The 19,618-nt window shown below is 27.0% G+C and overlaps 2 protein-coding genes across 4 annotated transcripts; one reads left to right on the top strand and one right to left on the bottom strand.

The window, feature by feature from the left end:
- Positions 1–1,162: 1,162 nt before the first annotated feature.
- LOC123258479 (E3 ubiquitin-protein ligase CBL-B) lies at positions 1,163–18,692 on the bottom strand. Of its 2 annotated transcripts, none has more exons than XM_044718511.1 (8): positions 17,572–18,692; positions 7,398–7,544; positions 7,056–7,328; positions 6,352–6,571; positions 5,783–5,947; positions 3,196–3,469; positions 1,924–2,469; positions 1,163–1,243 (listed from the first exon to the last, which is right to left on the bottom strand). In XM_044718511.1, the coding sequence occupies exons 1-7, from the start codon at positions 18,117–18,119 to the stop codon at positions 1,928–1,930; spliced, it is 2,169 nt and encodes a 722-aa protein (XP_044574446.1). In that variant the 5' UTR covers positions 18,120–18,692; the 3' UTR covers positions 1,163–1,243; positions 1,924–1,927. The 2 variants fall into 2 exon arrangements, with proteins under 2 accessions (XP_044574446.1, XP_044574445.1); XM_044718510.1 differs by having other exon boundaries at positions 6,349–6,571.
- Positions 8,617–10,948, top strand: LOC123258533 (probable phospholipid hydroperoxide glutathione peroxidase). 2 transcript variants are annotated; one of them, XM_044718610.1, is made up of 6 exons: positions 8,648–8,763; positions 9,311–9,378; positions 9,775–9,865; positions 9,953–10,062; positions 10,143–10,234; positions 10,290–10,948. In XM_044718610.1, the coding sequence occupies exons 2-6, from the start codon at positions 9,318–9,320 to the stop codon at positions 10,503–10,505; spliced, it is 570 nt and encodes a 189-aa protein (XP_044574545.1). In that variant the 5' UTR covers positions 8,648–8,763; positions 9,311–9,317; the 3' UTR covers positions 10,506–10,948. The 2 variants fall into 2 exon arrangements, with proteins under 2 accessions (XP_044574546.1, XP_044574545.1); XM_044718611.1 differs by lacking the exon at positions 9,311–9,378 and having other exon boundaries at positions 8,617–8,763.
- Positions 18,693–19,618: the final 926 nt, after the last annotated feature.

Below are 19,618 nucleotides of genomic sequence, written 5' to 3' on the forward strand. Positions count from 1 at the left end.
TATTTCTTCTTTAAAAGTATAATTGTTTATTTAATAGAATATAATTCTAGTGACTGCTGAGTCAGTCTTTTCTAGTAAAATACAAATAGTATCTTTATTTAAAGTATTTTATTATTTAATAGGTACAAGAAATACAATAAAATCGTAGTTATAGTTGTGATATAAATAATTATCACTTTAAATTAATTAAAAAATCAAAACGAGATAGTATAATTGAATAAATTAGTTGTTTATAGTATTTACAAGTTTATTTTTATTTATTATTATTATTATTTCAAATCTTCAAACTCTGTCAGTCCTATCGCAAACTTTTGACAAATTATTCTTTCATTAATATATATATTCTTCTTATAAATAATGACAATATTGCATTTTCTTTTACAAATATTCAACAAAACATCTTCCAAGATTAATTATTTCTTCTTTTAAATTTGAATACCGTTTCTGCATTAATATAATATAATACCGCTATTGTCATTCCAATTTATCATAATTAATAATAATAATTAATAATATATTACTATTGTAAGTGAACGCCAGTCATTTTGTTAAATAAAAAAAATTTTTGTAATTTTATTTTGTTTCTCCGATAAGTTTTAAAGTATCATACATTTTATAATGTGACGTACGGATTAATGCGCACGTATATTTTAAATATAAATATCACATTTGATGAATACACTATAAAATAAATAAATAATAATATTTAAAAAAAAAAAAAAAAAAAAAATACATGCAACGATATCTGTCATGAAAAGTTATTTTGTTTGTTGTCTACACGATAAATACAAACACAAAGTACTGTTGTTAATTTATTATTAAAATATTATTAATAGTTAAATATTCAATTAATTATCTATTACTCTCTAATTCTGTCAGGTTTGTAAATGTGTAAAATATTCTTCTGTACTTTTATCACTTAAAGTACTCATTTAATTGTAACGACAGGATATTTAATGTGCTGTATATATAAGTATTGTACATTTAAAAAAAAATTAATTTTGATTAATTGATTTACGGATAATTCGAGTTTTAAGATTCAGTGGCCAACTATTATCTTTTTTTTTATATTTTTTTTTTTTTTACTATAAATATATTTCTTCTTTCATTACTAATTTGTAGTTTTTGTGCAGCTGATGTTGTTATTGATGATTTTTTTTATGTATATCATTGTTCCGGAGTTTCCCCTTTTAAAGATAGCGACGGGGAGGTACTGGTGGTCATAAACCATCAGTCTTTGTACCTGTAAATTAAAGTATACCATTATTTTAATACAAATTTTAAGGAAGAAAAAGCTTTTTAAATATATAGCTATGATAATTATGAAATGATATTGTATCTTGTGAACTATTGACGTTTTTAAAGATATAAGCTCATCCTGATGTTACAATCATCGAGACCTTTCATTTGAGTACATGCATCAATTTTTCATATATTTATATATATAATATATAGATGTATGAAAAATATATCAAAAATGCATGTGGGTACTCAAATGAAAGCTCTTGATAAATGTAACATCAGGATAAGTTTACATCTTTAAAAATATCAATAATTAAGAAATGACCTTGTATTTTGAGAACTATTGATATTTTTAAAGATATAAGCTCACCCCGACATTACATTCATCAAGAGCTTTCATTTGAGTACCCACATCAATTTTTCATATATTTATATATATTATATATATATGTATATATGAAAAATATATCAAAAATGCATGTGGGTACTCAAATGAAAGCTCTTGATTAGTGTAATATCAGGATGAGCTTATATCTTTAAAAATACCAATAGTTAAGAAAGTACAGTGCAATTTAACAAAACTAATTATTTATTAAAGTAAACTTTTATTTATTTATAGTTTACAAGTCACGGCAGTCGAATAGTGACTGCAAGGTTGCTAGTAATAATAATAAAAATTACCTGGTCAAGAAGATTTAGTCGCAAACTCATTAAGAATATCGCAAGCCATCTCTAAATCATTCCTACTGATCCCAAGAGCCCGGATAACAGCATCTTGTGCAAAGCCAAGAGCAGTCAGTCTGGAAATGTGTTCAACATTGACATTTTCATAAGCAGCACCCTCAGGTTTTATTGAAGAGCCACCAGGTTCTTCTCTGCTTTTCATAAGTGCTGTGAACTTTGCACGGTTCATCTCCAAGTTGATATTTTTAACAACGTGTTCTTTAGTCCCGTGAATTAATATTGTGTTTTCATAATGATGATCTTGCTTGGGAGTTTGGTCTTTAGTCGCTTTAGGAGGTCGTGGTGCGGAAAGTGGAGGTGGCACTGGAGGCACGGTGGTTGTCGATTGCGATTGTGATTGGGAAGATAAGTGTCTTCCACCTTTTTCAGGCAAAGCTGGTGGTCTGATGTGCGATGATCGTACATGGGGTCGTACAACTGCTGGTGGGACTGGCGATGGCGATGATGCTCTGTGCAGCATGTCGTACCTGGCTTCTGTTGTTGCTGTATTTTTAAATAAATTTTTTTTGTAAGTACTTAATTTAATAATATAAAATCTGTATTATTAGATCTAGGTACATAATTAAGAAATGACCTTGTATCTTGTGAACTATAGACATTTTTAAAGATATAAGCTCACCCCGATGTTACACTCATCAATACCTTTCATTTAAGTACCCACATCAATTTTTCATATATTTTATATATTTATATGTATTATATATATGTATACATGACAAATATATCAAAAATGCATGTGGGTACTCAAATGAAAGCTCTTGATGAGTGTAACATCGGAATGAGCTTATATCTAAAAAAATGTCAATAGTTAAGAAATGACCCTGTGTCTCGTGAACTATTGACATTTTTAAAGATATAAGCTCACCCTGACATTACACTCATCGAGACCTTTCATTTGAGTACCCACATCAATTTTTCATATATTTTATATATTTATGTATATGATATATATGCATATATGAAAAATATATCAAAAATGCATGTGGGTACTTAAATGAAAGCTCTTGATGAGCGTAACATCAGGATGAGCTTATATTTTAAAAAATATCAATAGTTAAGAAAGTACAGTGCATTTTAACAAAATTCATTATTTAATAAAGCAAAATTTTATTTATTTATAGTCCACAAGTCACATAGTGACTGTAAGGTTGCTAGTATTGATTACAAAGAAATAGTTTTTATAAAGAAGAAATAAAATAAAATATTAACCTTTATTATTTTGATGATTTTCACTGGATGAAAGAATAACAGTGACAGTAGGAGGTGGAGGTGCATTTTCTTTAGGTACTGTTAAATGACGGCTACTGTTTCTCGGATGATTATTTGGAGTTGGCGACGGCGATGGTCTTCGAGGAGGTAAAGGAGGACTTGGTACTATTCTTCGAGGAGGTACTGGTGAACTAGCCGGGCTTGAATCTTCTTCTTCGTCAGAATCGTCGCATATTAATCCCCCGCAATTCCCGTTACACAGCTCTATAATATCCTAAAACATAAAAAAATTACATATTTATAATATTTAAAAATATATAAATAAAAAATATTTTTAATATTAACAATAAAATAATTTATTTCATGCAATATAGTGTTATTTATATAAGAATATGATTATGGTGTAAAACTAAAATTAATATTGAGATGCAATTAATTTATTAAACTAATTGTGCATTTTTTTAATGCAGATAATTATTTGCAGTTTATGAAATAAGGCAATTAAGCAATAAGCAGAAAAAGTATATTATAAACCATAATGCAGTTTTGTCATACTTACCTTAAATAATTGATAAACATTGAAAAAAATTTATTCACGTATTTACAATACAAATTATAAATTTTTCATGCAGTGGGCTGAGCATTCGACCCAATTAACAACTCAATTATCTCAAAAATAATATAATTTTTAATCTCATGCGACTATTGATATATTTTTTTATTCAGACGCTGAATATAAAATTGAAAATTTAATAATTAATATTTATATTAAACAATTTATTTAAAAAAAATATAAATAATTATAAAATTGTAGCGAAAGGAGCGTATATAAGTGCAAAGTAACAATATAATGATAATATAACTTTATTTAAAAATATTTCAAATAACTAATATTTTACAATAAGAAATAAATCATTTACACTAAAATTATATATGTATTTATATATATTTTCATTTGTTCTAATTTTTAATCTAGACGCCAGTGCGTGGCAAAAAACTTTAAAAGTAATATAAGCAGCTTTTTATATTTTGTTCATTAAATTAACACAGGCGTTAATGCAAAAAACTAATTATCCTTATCTAATTTCGGACTACAACAATCATACCTATAGTAATAATAATAATAGTAATAATAATTAATTAAAATTAGTGTTTTTAGAAATATTCTATTGATGATTATGTTAATTAAAATTTATTAAATATAAAATCAAATATTTAAATGAGTTTAATTAAATATTTACGTAATAAAAAGAAAGAAAAATTATAAATTTAATAAATATTAATTATAATTCAATATGATTTGCATTTAATTGATCTTAAGTTATTTGCATTGTAATCATTGCAACTAATTTATTATTACAAATAGTAAAAAATACACTGAAGAAAAAATAAACACGTTAAAGTAATTGTTCAATTAATTACTTTGCTCGATAAAATTTAACAGCGTTAATTATTTAAGGATTAGATTTGAGTTAAAAAAAAAATAACACTGACTAAAAATTTATGCAAAATAAAATATAAAATTTGTTTTTTAAACTATCACTAATCGTAAACGATTTTTTTATAAGTTTAGTAAGTCATCACAATCAAACCAATCGTTTGGATTAGTTGCATTATAATTAATATGTCAGAGTGGATTATTTGTGCACATAATTATCATTATTATTACACAATTTATTTTCTCTCTCACTGGCACAATAACATCAACAACAATAATCCTGGAAGTTACACTTCAAAATTTGATAATTACTTTTTTTTTTTTTTCCTATATTTTAATAATACTTATTTAATATTAATTGTTTATTTGCCTCAGTATGCTCTCTAAAAAAAATACTAAAGCCCAAAATAATGATTAAGATGCGAGAAATGCAAGCTAATATTGTTATTATTAAGTCCTGCGATAAAGTAAGCTGCTGCATTGTTATTATTTAACATTACAATGCAACTAATAAGCTTCATCAGCGATAGATATATTTATTTTAATTGTTTAATTTATAGAAAAACAAAAGCAAATTTTTTTTAGTCACAATAATACATTTGTATTATTTATAGGCCATTAAAATAATTGTCTAGAAAATAATTAATTTAATGTAATTGCAATTAAAAAGGTATAATTAATTTAATATCTAAGTTTATATTTAAAAAGATAAAAGTAGATGATAAAGAGCGGTAAATAAAAAGACATGGATTGTCTGGAATGCGTGGAAGAGTAAACCTACCTTTATCTTGCATGGTGTAATTATTCCAACCATATTTTTTATATTGTTATTTGTTATTATTATAATATTAGTTATTTTAAAAAATATTAATTGCAAAAATAAATATAGCATTATTGATTTAATTCCGTAGCACTTAAAAATTACTATGAAAAATAATAATAAGATGCAATGATGCGTTTTAATTAGGAGCAACCAATGCTACTGCGATGAAATACGAAAGGCAGTTTTTTTATGAGGCATAATCTATGAGGTCACTATACAAGGATATGTTTTAAACTAATATATAAATAAACAAATAAATATAAATATATATATTTATTTATCTATATATTTTAAATGGAGGGTAGATGATACGCCTAGTCGGATACCTCGGTGTCAGGGTCAAGATCCCGCGTAGGAGTTGATGCGTTACTAACAGATGCTGATTGAGCCCCAGGTCGATGTGTTCTTCGTGGATCAAAAGGATCCACAACTATTTGTTCAGTTCCTTTTATCTCTGCGCGGCAAAAAGGACACCCCTGGCCCTCGGAATCCTGTTGATAAAAAAAGTAATATTATTAAGTCAGTCTTTAAATAAATTTTGCAATTTTTTTTTTTTTATATTATATATATGTCACACTATAATGGCTCTTACAGCAGCCTGAATTTATAAAGTGGATATAATAAAATCGTTGGCCTGAATTTTACTCCTATTCATCACTGTCCTATATCTAAGCAGATCTTTATATGTTTGCTTTGTACATGAGCGCTAGCAAAAAATAATTACTTAATAGTCAGCTGAAGTGAATGAATTTTATGCAAGAGAAACGATATTTAATAATGGCAATTCAAGTATTTTATGACAAACCGATGAGACATTGTTCGCAATAAAAGATATAAGTATAATTTATATTTATATTTAAATAATAATATTTATAAAATGAGTAAGTACTGCTACCTGCCAAGCTGTTAAACATGGCGTGCAGAGAAGATGACCGCAGGGCTCTATCCTGACGTCTTTGTCATGCTCAGCGCAAATTTTACATAATTGGAATGTACTGCCCATTTCACAATAAAGTTCATATTGCTCAGCCGTTACTTTGATGTGCTCTTCCGGAGTAGGTTGAACGGCCCACGTCAAATCGGGATTCACATGACGTCCGTCTGGGTATAAGTAACTAAAAATATTTTATATTTAATAGTATTATTATTTTATAATGACATTTAAGTTAGGTCACTTGACAATTTTTTAATTTTATTTAACAAATTTGTTCTAAAATTATTTTTAAAAAATTGCATTTTTAATTATTGGAAATTTCTGCATGCCAATTTTTTTTTGCTATAATTTATTTGTTAAAAAAATTATTTTTAATTATCGAATATCTGCTAAATTAATGAAAATAAATTTAGCAGATATTTAATAATTTTTAGAATTTTTTTTTTTTTTTAAATAAATTATGACAAAAAAATTTGAAAAAAAAAAAAAATTGACATGTAGAAATTTTAAAAAATAAAAAATGCAATTTTTTAAAAGTAAATTTTTTTAACAAATTTGTTTGTTAAAAAAATTTTTTTAAATTCTCTAGTGACTGCTAACTTTAATGTCATGCTAAATTAATTTTTATTATTTTATAAAAATAATTTTTAAAATTATAAACTTACAATCCTTCCCGATAGCCGTCCAACAATGCTTGACACAGACTTTTATTATGGGGTATGGTTTGAAGAATATCTCCATCGGATGTAACGTACCCAATAGCCCACTGTCCTAATCTTGTACAGCTCAATCGAAAGACATAACTCCCTGGTTTAGTTATGCAGTATTTTTGCAAGCGCGCTTTTACTTCGTCGTAAGTTAAAAATGCTACGTATCCAGGATGCGTGACCGCCAAAATTTTCCAGTTGCGCAGCAACGTAGACCAAGGTTGAAACAATCTTAAATAAAAGCGAAATTAATTATTAATTCTATTAAATAATTTATTAATTAATATTTAAAGTATTTACCTTGTGAACACGTCGAATTCAAAGTTTGAAATGTAATCATTGCAGGTGAGGTCGATCGTTGATTTCAATGCCATCGCTTGCAGGCCCGAGCTTATGGGATGAACTTGATTTAATTCATGTCTAAAAACCTTCCAAGGGACCAAAGTACTGAAAACAGATAAAATATTTATTTATTTATTTAGTTATTTATAGCAAACAATAAACTAAAATTACCCTAAAGTATTTCAAGGATACTCAAACACAGTTTATTGCAGTTAATATTTGTACACACTGCATATACCTTTTTTTAACACGAAAGAATATTTAATTGACACAGGTATAATAATTGCTAAGTAGCGCGCTGAGCATAAAATCAATTTTAGTTCCAAGAATATTTTCTGAATTATTTATTCTAAGTTGATTCCAACCGATTACAAACATGTTATGTTTTTTATCTATGATACTGAAGTCAGCTGACAGCTATTAATTTTTTTTATTTTTAAAATAAATCAATTACAATAAAAAAAAATTTTTTTTTAATTTTGACATGTCAAATTTTTTTTTAATATAATTTTATTGCTATGAAATTCTAAAAAAATTTTTTTCATTTAACTTCAGTGTATTTTTTTATAAAAAATTAATATAATAAAGTTAGCAGATATTTAATAATTTTTTTTTAACAAATAAATTATGGCAAAAAAAAAATATTTAAAAAATTGACATGTAGAAATTTTAAAAAATTAAAAACGCAATTTTTTAAAAATAATTTTTTAGAATTAATTCAATTGTTAAATAAAATTAAAAATTGATCAAGTGACAGCTAACTTTAATGTCATAAAATTAATTACAATAAAAAAATTTTTCTTAAAATTTCTAATTGTTAACCAGTGTCATTGTTATTTATCCAAAAAAAAAAATCAAATATATTTATAAATAATTGTTTTTCGACCTAAAAATAATTAGATAACAATAATCATTAAATAGTATTATATAACAGTCCAAAAAGTGATGATTAATTAATTAATGAGCGTAATGTAGACCTTTGAACTCAAGGTATTAACTTTATTGATGTGACATTGAAAAATTAATAATAATTATTACATGAAATGTCAAGTCACCCTCAATATATATAATCAAGGGTAGAAAGTTATTTTATATTATACATATGCTGAAATTTAAATAAAAAATTCAGCAAGTGGGTATAATGTTTTTTATTTCCCACTTTCCACTGTCCTGGCTACTACGCCGTTACTATGTATACGAGTAGAGTAAGCGGACATCATAGTCAGTCGTAGTCAGTTGCTCTGTTCATTCAGTCGGCATTTTTTTCACCTGCGAATAAATATATTATATCTACAATAATTATTTGATATTACTACTGCTGTAGGTAAGAATATGTCTGATAAATCTTTTACTTTAAGAACAATGCAATATCATTCAGTAGTTACATTTTATTTAATAAGTAACTGATTCAACAAAACGGATGATGAATTGCGTGTGAATGAGTAATCTCTTGATGGCGGATCAGTTTTTTCGCCGTTTTCTTGATAGGTGGCACTACTTACAAGTGCGAAAGTTTTTCTTGCAGAGATAAGAATTAGTACAAGAAATTCTTGAGTTTTAATTAATAAAAAGGAAATTATTTCATTATTTTTTAACTTTGACTTTTTTATTTTTTAAATAAAAAATGGAAAATTAATTTTTTTTTTGCTTGCAAAAAAAAATGACATTAAAGTTAACAATGACTTGATCATTTGCTCCAAAAAATGACATTTTTTTTTTTAAATTTCTACATTAATTTTTTCTAATTCATTTATTTAAAAAATTATTAAATATCTTTTAAATAAATTTTCTTAAAAAAAATTGTTTGAATGAAACGAAGAGTAATTAATTGTGACAAATAAATAATTTTTTTTTGCACTGAATAAATCTAGGAGAAGAATGCGTTTTTTGAAATATCCAATAATACCTGTCGGATTGCAACAAATTCGAAATTTAGCAGGCACGTATTTAAACACCCCCAAGTTATAATGATACTGAAGTCAGCTGACACCTGTTAATTTTTAAAATTTTTATAACAAATCAATAACAACAATAAAAATGTTTTTAAAAATTTCCACTGATTATTTTCTTTAATTTTCACATGTGAAATATTTTTCATAATAATTTTATTGATATTTAATCATAAAAAAATTTTTAATGTCTGTCAATTTCAGTGTCATAAATTATAAGTAGTTAAATTGAAAAAATTAATTATTATCGTTTTAATCCTATTTGCATGATAAACTACCTGTAGGAGTTTATTAACATCATTTGCCACAAATATTCGCTAAAAATAATTGAGTGTTACGAAAATAACTAATTTAAAAATGATTAAATATTTCTGTAATTTAAATAGTTATGAGTGGAAACTTGGATTACAAGTCGGCCAAGTCCGTCCACGATTTCGAAGCTAAGTCTATCAAGGGGGAAGATGTACCTTTGGAAAAGTAGGTTAAACTATGAATGAATTTATTTTCTTCGAGCTCAATGCCGGTCTCTATAAATTGTTAAACATTCCTATGAATTAATTTCAGGTATAAAGGCCACGTGCTGTTGATCGTGAATGTCGCATCTAAGTGTGGGCTCACTGCTACTAATTACAAAGAACTGAATGAGCTTCATGATCAATTTGCAGAGTCTCATGGTATTTTTATTTCTTTAAACAATATTTATAATTTCTTCAACAATAGTTTTTAATTTAAAAAAAATCATTCATGTTGTCAGGTCTTCGTATTTTGGCATTCCCATGCAATCAATTCAACGGTCAAGAGCCCGGAGACAGTGACGAAATTTGCAGCTTTGCTGATCGTCAAAAAGTAATTTATTTTTTTTTTAATCAATTATTTTTATTAATTTTATTTCTGTGCGTAGGTGAAGTTTGATTTGTTTGAAAAAATAGACGTCAATGGTGAGACAACTCATCCCCTGTGGAAGTACTTGAAAAAGGAAAAGGGCGGCACACTGGGAAACTTTATCAAGTGGAACTTCACAAAATTCATCGTCGACAAAGATGGAAAAGTCGTCGAGCGACACGGACCAAATGTTGATCCAAGTAGCTTGGCGAAAAATTTGGAGAAGTACTTTTAAGGGAGCAATACCTAAATTTATTCCCAACGCACGGTTGTAATATAATACTGCTGTTTATTGGAATAATCAGCACATCACAACTAAACGTATGGATTGTTCCTTTATTCAAGGAAATAATAATCATTATTATTATTATAATTACTACTACTACTGTAAACAGTTCTGTTAAATAATTTATCTCAAACTATTTATTTTGTTATAATTTTAAATGATGTAATACTTGATCTTTTTTATTTTGGCTATGATTTGTACACGCTTCCTCGAGAGTATCACGTCTGATATCATAGATATATCTGAGTTATCGATTTTGTAATCAACACATACATAAATATAAATCCGTGCGTAGGTATCGATTCACACGCACTACAGCCAGATTGGGACTTTGTACTTTGCTTGTTTTAAAAAAAAAAATTACATTCAATAAATAAACTGCATAAAACCCATATAAAGGTGTCTTAAATTTTTTTAACAAGTAAATCTATTTTTCTATCGTTACTATTGTGTATTGAGTTTTAAATTAAAAAGCCGTGGATAAATTTTCCAAGTAATATAACATAAAAATATTGAATATTTTTATTACTGTGACTAAGCTTAAACGTACATATCCACGGCAATGATAAGGTATACAATAAACATTCACCGGAAGTTAATTATTATGTTTAGATAAGGAATTACGATGATTTAACAGTGTTACAATTATTAATCAAGTAAAATAAATTTTTTTCAATTAAATTTTAGCGTATAAATGAAATTATTTATAACTATTGTGACATTTGTAAAGATTTTCAATTGACATATGGTTTTTTTGAATATCAATTATTCAAATTTGTACATATTACACAAATATTAGCTTAGTCTTGATTATTGAATATTAAATTATGCAGATATTAAAATCAACTGAGGCGAATTATACGAAAAAATTTATAAAATTAATATTTAAGAAAAAAATATTTCAACCGGTGAATGAACATTGTTAAAATTTATATAATCTTATCTAATAACAATATAAATTATTTTTTTATTTACTTTCTTTGTTATCTCTAATTGCAAACTGGCTCTTAAACTAACAGAGCAACGATGCATTTATCTAATAAGTATTAAAACATTTTTTTAAATTTATCTTTCTTAGCAATAAAATATTACATAAATAATTATGTAAAAAATATATTTTTTCCAATAGCTGGAATTGAACTTGTCTGTAAGTTTGTATCAGTATTCACACTTGATTTAATTTCACTCGAGTCTGTATTTTATTATCGGTCATGACCTCCTTGAGATGAACAGGAAATGCGGTTTTTTTTTTTTTTTTTTTTTTTAAATGCCACACTGAGAGAAGCAAAAGGGTCGAGAAGAAATGTTAGAGTGTGATATTGATTTTCGGATAAAAAAGTCTCGTCTGCTAATGAAACAACGATAATGTCTCAATGTCTAGATTTACGCTTTTAAATATTATATAAAAAAAAAAAAAAAAAAAAAAAAGAAAAAACCTATTAATAAAACAATAATCACTCTAATTGATACTTAAATATTAATTTATTCAACAAGTGTTAATTATTATGAATGTAAATACGAAATTTAACCAGCTGATAAAACTTATTTCTGAATGAATTCAATTAAAAGATAATTATTAATAACAATATTAAGATTCAATAAAAAAAAAATGTTCTTATTGATTGAATTTAAGTTATTTAAATAATAAAATTATATTTAAAATAATGAATGGAGGAAAAATGGCAAAGTAATACGAATATTAAAATATAAGTAATAATGTTATAAAGATATGTGCAACTTGGGTAAACATATTTGCCCACGCAACGGTGAGGAAGATCGTTGTAGCGTTATCGCCAGGTCGCTCCGGAAATATGTTTATTATTAGCATTAAAAAAGAGTGAGATTGGTATAATAATAAATGAGAAATGAGAGACAGAGCGACCGACCTAAACCATCAAAAACCCAGCTCAAAACTCAAATAGTAATAATAGTAATAATAATTGTGAAAATTAATAATAACAATAATGAAATAAAGAGGGGAGTTGGCTAACTTTGCTGATATATATACATAACATGTTAATGCACGTAAGAAAAGATATTGGTTATAATTAGCCGTCCTTGCTTGTCGGCTGACCCAACACCCGCCTTCATTCATAGAACTCTACTAATAAAATTATATATACATATAACACGTACAACAGCGTGATAGTCACTCTGGTTATTTTATTTTTCAGATATTTAGTTACTTACTACTATTTTGCGCATCTTTAAGCGTTTGCGCGCGTGTCTACCGACCTAACATTCGCGGATCGAAGAGGAGAGACCCAGTTTACGGCGGCCGACTTTTTTCCTTTTCTTTTTCTTATATTTTTTTCTATATATTTTTTCATTACGATTCCGAGCACAGTCTACTATACGTCGCAATGCCTATCAAATACAAAAAGTCATTTATTTTTTATTCATTTTAATATTAAAGTCCTTGAATTTATTATTAATTATTGTTATTATTTACCTACCCTACTCTACTACGCTCTTCAATGACAGCTAATTTATACAATTACTAATGTTTTTTTCAGCATGAAACAGTATTGTAGGTATAAAATATCAAGCCCGCCTGAGTTTAATTAAGGTAAAAGCACTCGGTGCGATGGAAAATTTTTCGTTATCACTTGCGAGCACGAACGTACGTGACCGCGGACCTGGTCCACAATTCCCTCAAAGTTTTTGAAAGACACAACACTAAACTTAAAAATATATTACAAAAGGTTACATTTCATTTACATACTTAATGATAATTCTGATTAAACATCGAGCGTTTCATTTCAATTTTAAAATAGTGTAGAATAAATTATCTCATTGATATGTCGCATGAAAGATTCTCCCGAAATTAACGATAATCAAGCATACGAATGAGATTAAACGGATGTAGAGGTAGTCAGGTTGTCGTCATCGTCCACGAGATATGTCTCTCGGTTTTAATATCACGCATATTCTCTATTTTTTGCGCAATTGCGAATTCTTGTGAGCTATTATTGGCACGAAGCTTATCAATGAATTGTTCGCTAATATTTTAATAGAAATATCAATTATTTAAACTAAAAAAACAATTAATTTGAATCAAGAAAATAATTTTGATGAAATTTTTTTACTCAAATTGAGAAGACGAAATTCTTCAAAATAATTTACTTTATTCAAATTAATTTTTTTTTTTTTGTGTGTACTAATATTAATTATTGAATTATTTTTCAGCAGAACAAACTAAAAATTCCTTCGTAGCTAATGCTGTATTACGGCATTGACATATTACACGTTAAATCTAACAAAACGGCAACAATAGCAATAGCTAGTTGTCCTATCATGCCAGCATGTTAATATATAATGTAATAGATATATGTATATCTACTTGATATTCGTATGTGTAAGTAGTGTGTTGGGGGCCATGGCACTTTTGTTAAACACATATTGTATATATATCTACAATTTCCAGAGTATGTAGTCTGCATGCGGGCGTACAAGTACAAGTACATATACATAATACTTCTCTTCTCATCTCGCACGCTCGCGTTACTTTTTTAATTTTCCTCAATCGTGACGTCACGTCCCCTTCCTTCCGCTTTTGCTCTCATAGTCCGGATGTGAGATTAACTTGACAAGCGGGGAACCGTTTTGTCCGAGAACAACTCGATATATATCTATCTATGTCTACATATATGGATATGTCACTTTTTTATGTACCATTATCATATGCGTTATGAATGAACAGCAATAGATCACGCGTATCTTATTATTTATTTATGAGCTGAGAATTCATTCAAGAAACCGCTTTTCTCTTTTAATTTGATGCCAAATTTGCCTGTTGAAATAAATAATTAATAATAATAATAATAATAATAATAATAAAAACTAGCAATCTTGCAGTCACTATGTGACTTGTGAACTATAAATAAATAAAATTTTGCTCTATTAAATAATTAATTTTGTTAAATTGCACTGTACTTTCTTTAATATTGACATTTTTAAAAATATAAACTCGTCTTGATGTTATACTCATCAAGAGCTTTAATTTGAGTACCCACATGCATTTTTGATATATTTTTCATATATACATATATATAATATATATTTTAAAGATATAAACTCATTCCGATGTTACACTAATCAAGAGGTTTCATTTGAGTACCCACATGCATTTTTTATATATTTTTCATATATACATATATATATATAATATATATAAATATATAAAATATATGAAAAATTTATGTGGGTACTCAAATGAAAGGTCTTGAAGAGTGTAACATCGGGATGAGCTTATATCTTTAAAAATGTCAATAGTTTACGAGATACAAGGTCATTTCTTAATTATGTATCTAAAAATAGAGTATTTTCAAATCCAGCCTAAATACTTATCATCGTAAATTAACTATTAGTCGAGACTTTTCCAATTATACCAAATTTAACCATAAAAACCCATTTTATCATATAAATACACACAAAATTTTACTTATTCTCTTAATATTATAGATAATTGGTTTAAAAAGCTTACTCATTTCAAACTACTCACGGATTCTATTATAACTATTGAATGTGAGTATAAAACTCGGAATCTGGATTTGACTGTTAACTTTCAGCTTTTTAGAACTTAATATTTTCTCTGTACTTGACGTGGAGGATTATTGAAAAACGTTATTTCTTAGCGTTCAACCACTCACATTCTATTATTCTTTTTTGCGCTGAAAGCTTATGCTGGTACATATAAAATCTATCAACCAGCCATTGATATATAATACATGTATACTATAAAAAAAAATAGGCAGACTTTAAAAGGTATTCACCGATAAATATCAATATAAAGGTCAAAGGTTGTTGTTTAACCTTTATTTTTACTCTATTCAAGGGATTTTATTTATAAAGATTAAAATGACACATCAGAGTTAAGTCTGAAGTCATTAAATAAAGACTCACTGAAGTGTAATTTAAAAAATGTGTTATTTTGTGTGAAAGACCAGACATTTAAAATTGGAGTTTAAATTACGAGGGTGAGCCCCTGTTAAGTAGTATATGGGAATACCAGCAGTAGCAGCATCATGATGATGATCATCATCATCATCATCAACATCAGCAAATTCTGAGAATAAGAGAGAGAGTTGTGAATCAATGATGACTAGAAAGGGTACCGCAACTGTACCACGGGTTGTTGTACATTATTTAATTTTATATTATATCGTGTGTACGTATTTAGGCATGTATGTTTGTACGGAGTGTTGTATAAGTGCCAGTCGGGCGGATGTCCGCGGATCATTTGACCGGAAACGCCGGAAACTGAAGGTCCACGCATCTGGGTAATTGAACGGGTTCCGTCAACGTCGCCGGCAACAATCGCTTACCAATCTCTCTCACACCACATCCTTATCCTTTTATTTATTAGAAGGAATTTTTTATCCATTTAATAAGCAACATTCATACTTTTTAAGCGGAAAATTTTAAAAATAAATAATTAAATTAATAAAAAATTATTCCTCTAATCAGGTTTAAATTCTTCTATAATTAATTAAAAATCAGGATGTTGTAGACCAAATTAATGTTATGTTTTTTTAAATAAAAAATGAACTTTAGACAATAAATAATTAATTTAATATTATAGAAATTAATTTTAGATTATAGATTATTAATTTTAAGATTGGAAAATTGATTTTAAATAATAAAAAACATAACATCAATTTGGTCTATAACATCCTGATTTTTAATTAATTAATAAAAAATATTTAACATGAGTGGTAATTTAAACGATTGTTTTTTTTTTTTTTTTTTTTACATACCTCAATTTAAATTAACGACAAAGACAAATATGTGCATTAATTGGTAGACAAAATCATCAATGAATTACTCAGCCACAAGACTCAATGTTTATTTATAAAATATATATAGATATTGCGAGCGATAACGAAAGTTTAAATTGCACGAGTATTTAAACGTGCGTTCTGTTCTATTCACCGTAGACGTACTTATTATTATAATTATCCAGCCGTCTGTTTACTAAAACAGGAATCCTGATTATTATAACTCCATCAATAAATAATAAATAATAAAAAGTGATGAGAAAATTAATCTTTAATGAACAGAGTAGAGTTGAGATGATAATACCTTCAGTGTTGTATATTATATTAATAATTTAAAATTAAAAATTACCCGGTCTTAAATCATGATTAAACGTATAAATCAATAGATTATAGTTCATTGATGCATGACCTATAAGCCAACTTGAATTCCACGATGTACATATATTAATATTATATTTAATGATGTTGATGCTGATGATAATGATCGAATGCTGGGTAATAGCCAGTAAAAATAATAATAAGCCCGGTGAACAGTTGAATGAACTTATTCGGGTTGTTTAATTCGAGTTTAAATTGATAATACTGTCAATGAACGAAACGCAGCGTAAAAAGTATATATATATACATTTTTTTATCTTATCCATTCATGTGATTCGTTGCTTTAGTTTAAAATATTTTATAGCTGGAATTTTCAAATCGATATTTAATTTTTTTGTTTATATTTATAGTTTATAGATAGACCTACAATAAAATAAATTTTATTGTATCGATTTTTGTGACGGGGTGACAGCGGTAGTGGTGGTAATGGTGCTCAAGTGTATTATATGTACGTACTTGAAATTTGGGGATGTAATTGGATTAAGAAAAACGTTGGGGTCAAGTACGTATTGAACAATGGTGTAATAAAAATAAAAATAAAGTTAGATTGTCTGTGACGTATCTACAGAGAAAAAAAATGTTCTTGAATTAAGTATATATTTTTAAAGAGCTCAATATTCTTGGCTTGAGTAGAAAAATTCTTGATTTAAGAAAATTTTACTTAATTCAAGAATTATTCAATTTGTTTTGATTCAAGACAATTACCCTCTTGAAAATTATATTCTTGGTTCAAGAATTTTTCTCTTTAATCAAGTTAATTTTTTTTTCTGTGTAGGTTAGGCTGTAATTTCTTATATGGGAGTAAAAAATAATTTGTTATAATATAAATAAAAAAATAATGATAATATGATATGTACCTGTTACCGAAGCGCTCTCTCCAAAATTCAGCGGCGTCAGACTTGGTAATGCGAAACTGATCACCCGCGAAGACGCCGTTGGGGAAGATGGCCTTCAATTCAGAGAGCATGTGACTGAATACGAGACTGAGTTTTGTTAAATTTCTACGATAATGAGATGTCTCGTCAAACATTTTTTCCTTGCCTTCTTTGAATAACTTGATAGCCTGTTTACACTTTCGCATAAGATTATTTATGAATACACAAAAATGTTCATTGCTGTGCAAAACGGACATACGATCCTCGTATTTACTGTAAATTAATCTCAAGCGCTGATAGGTATCTGGAAGGATATCAAGGATAAATGGTGGTGAGTTTTTTAAGTTCATTCGCTGATGCTGACACAATTTAACAACTTTGTCCATAAGTTTCCATGTTTTGTCGAGCATACGTTTATCTGTTGATAATTTTGGTGGAGTCATTGCGTCGGTAAACCGTCCTTGGAGTTTTTGAAGTATCGAACTTATGTGGGCAGCACGACTACTTCGGCTGCTGTGACCCGACGACATCTTGATGCTGCTTCAGCCACTTCAGCCTCTGTTTCTGGTTCTCCTTCTGAGACTGTTAGTGATTTATTTATCACGATGATGATGATGATGATAATTTTTATTTTTATAATTATAATATACACAACATTTTTAACATTTATATTATCTACCTAACAAATAAATATCCTATATTACTTCCGGTAGTAATTATTATTATTATTATTATTATTTTATCTGTAATTTTATCACCATAGCGTTTTAAAATCCCCGTTAGTGTGTGAGTTGTCATGTGTATATTGTGTATTGTCACCACCGATTGATGATGCGATGCTAACTCACCACCACAACACCACCACCATTAACACTATATTATTTTTTAAAATATTTATTAAACAACTGTTCACTTATTTTATTTAATATTTATACTAATATATTTATTATGTCACATCACCGCGTTTTAATAAATACATTTTTAATAATTATTATTTAACAATATTTTATTTATTGTTTGACGTTCTCACGAGGTGTTATACGTGAGTTGTCTTGGTTTAGTTAGATCATTCATTATTGCATTCTGTTTCTAAACTGACGATTGTCGCGATCATCACGACATTCTAGTGAACTGAATGTGGCCGATATTTACATTCGAGATAAAAAAAAAATGAAGAGATTTTATTTTATCTCGCCGAATCGAATTTCGAGTATCGATTGTACTTCAATCAAACTTTTTTTACCTAGAGCGCGCTGCATACTTTGGATCTTTTTTGTAATGGCGGCCATGTTTCTACTTTCCCGCGAACTTTATTAATATTTCAACTTCTCAAGGTAAGAATACTTTTTAAAAATTTATAACCTCAATTATTATAATACTAAAGTCAGCTAACAACTGTTAATTTTTTAAATTACAATAATAAAAATGCTTTTAAAAATTTACACTAATAATAATTAAATTAGCCGATATTTTATAAATTTTTTAACAATTAAATTATGTCAAAGAAAATGAGAAAAAAAATTTACATTTAGAAAATTAAATAAATAAAAAATGCAATTTTTTAGAAATAATTTTTCGGAGAAAATTTATTTATTAAATAAAATTAAAAAATTATCAAGTGAATGCTAACTTTAATGTCATTTAATTTCTACATGTGGAAATTTTTTTTCTTAATTATTTAATTGCTATAAAATTATTAAAAAAGTTTCTAATGTCTTTCAACTGCAGTGTCATCAATTATTATGTAAATATTTTTTTTAAATTGAGTATTTATTCTTTTCTCATAACATTTATTACAGCTTTCATATAATTAAAATAAGCTTAAAATTACAACCATAATTACTTATCACAAAAATAATAAATAAACATAAATTACGTTAACTTATTTATTAAGTACTGTTTAAAAGAAAATAACGAAAAATTCAATATTATATTTTTTCAAGTGTAACATTTTCATATAATATAAATTTAAATAAATTATTTATCGTTTGTTTTCTAAAAAAATACGTGATTAAAAGATAAATATTTG

The sequence above is a fragment of the Cotesia glomerata genome, linkage group LG2 (genome assembly GCF_020080835.1).
Source record: "Cotesia glomerata isolate CgM1 linkage group LG2, MPM_Cglom_v2.3, whole genome shotgun sequence".
NCBI classification, from domain to species: domain Eukaryota; kingdom Metazoa; phylum Arthropoda; class Insecta; order Hymenoptera; family Braconidae; genus Cotesia; species Cotesia glomerata.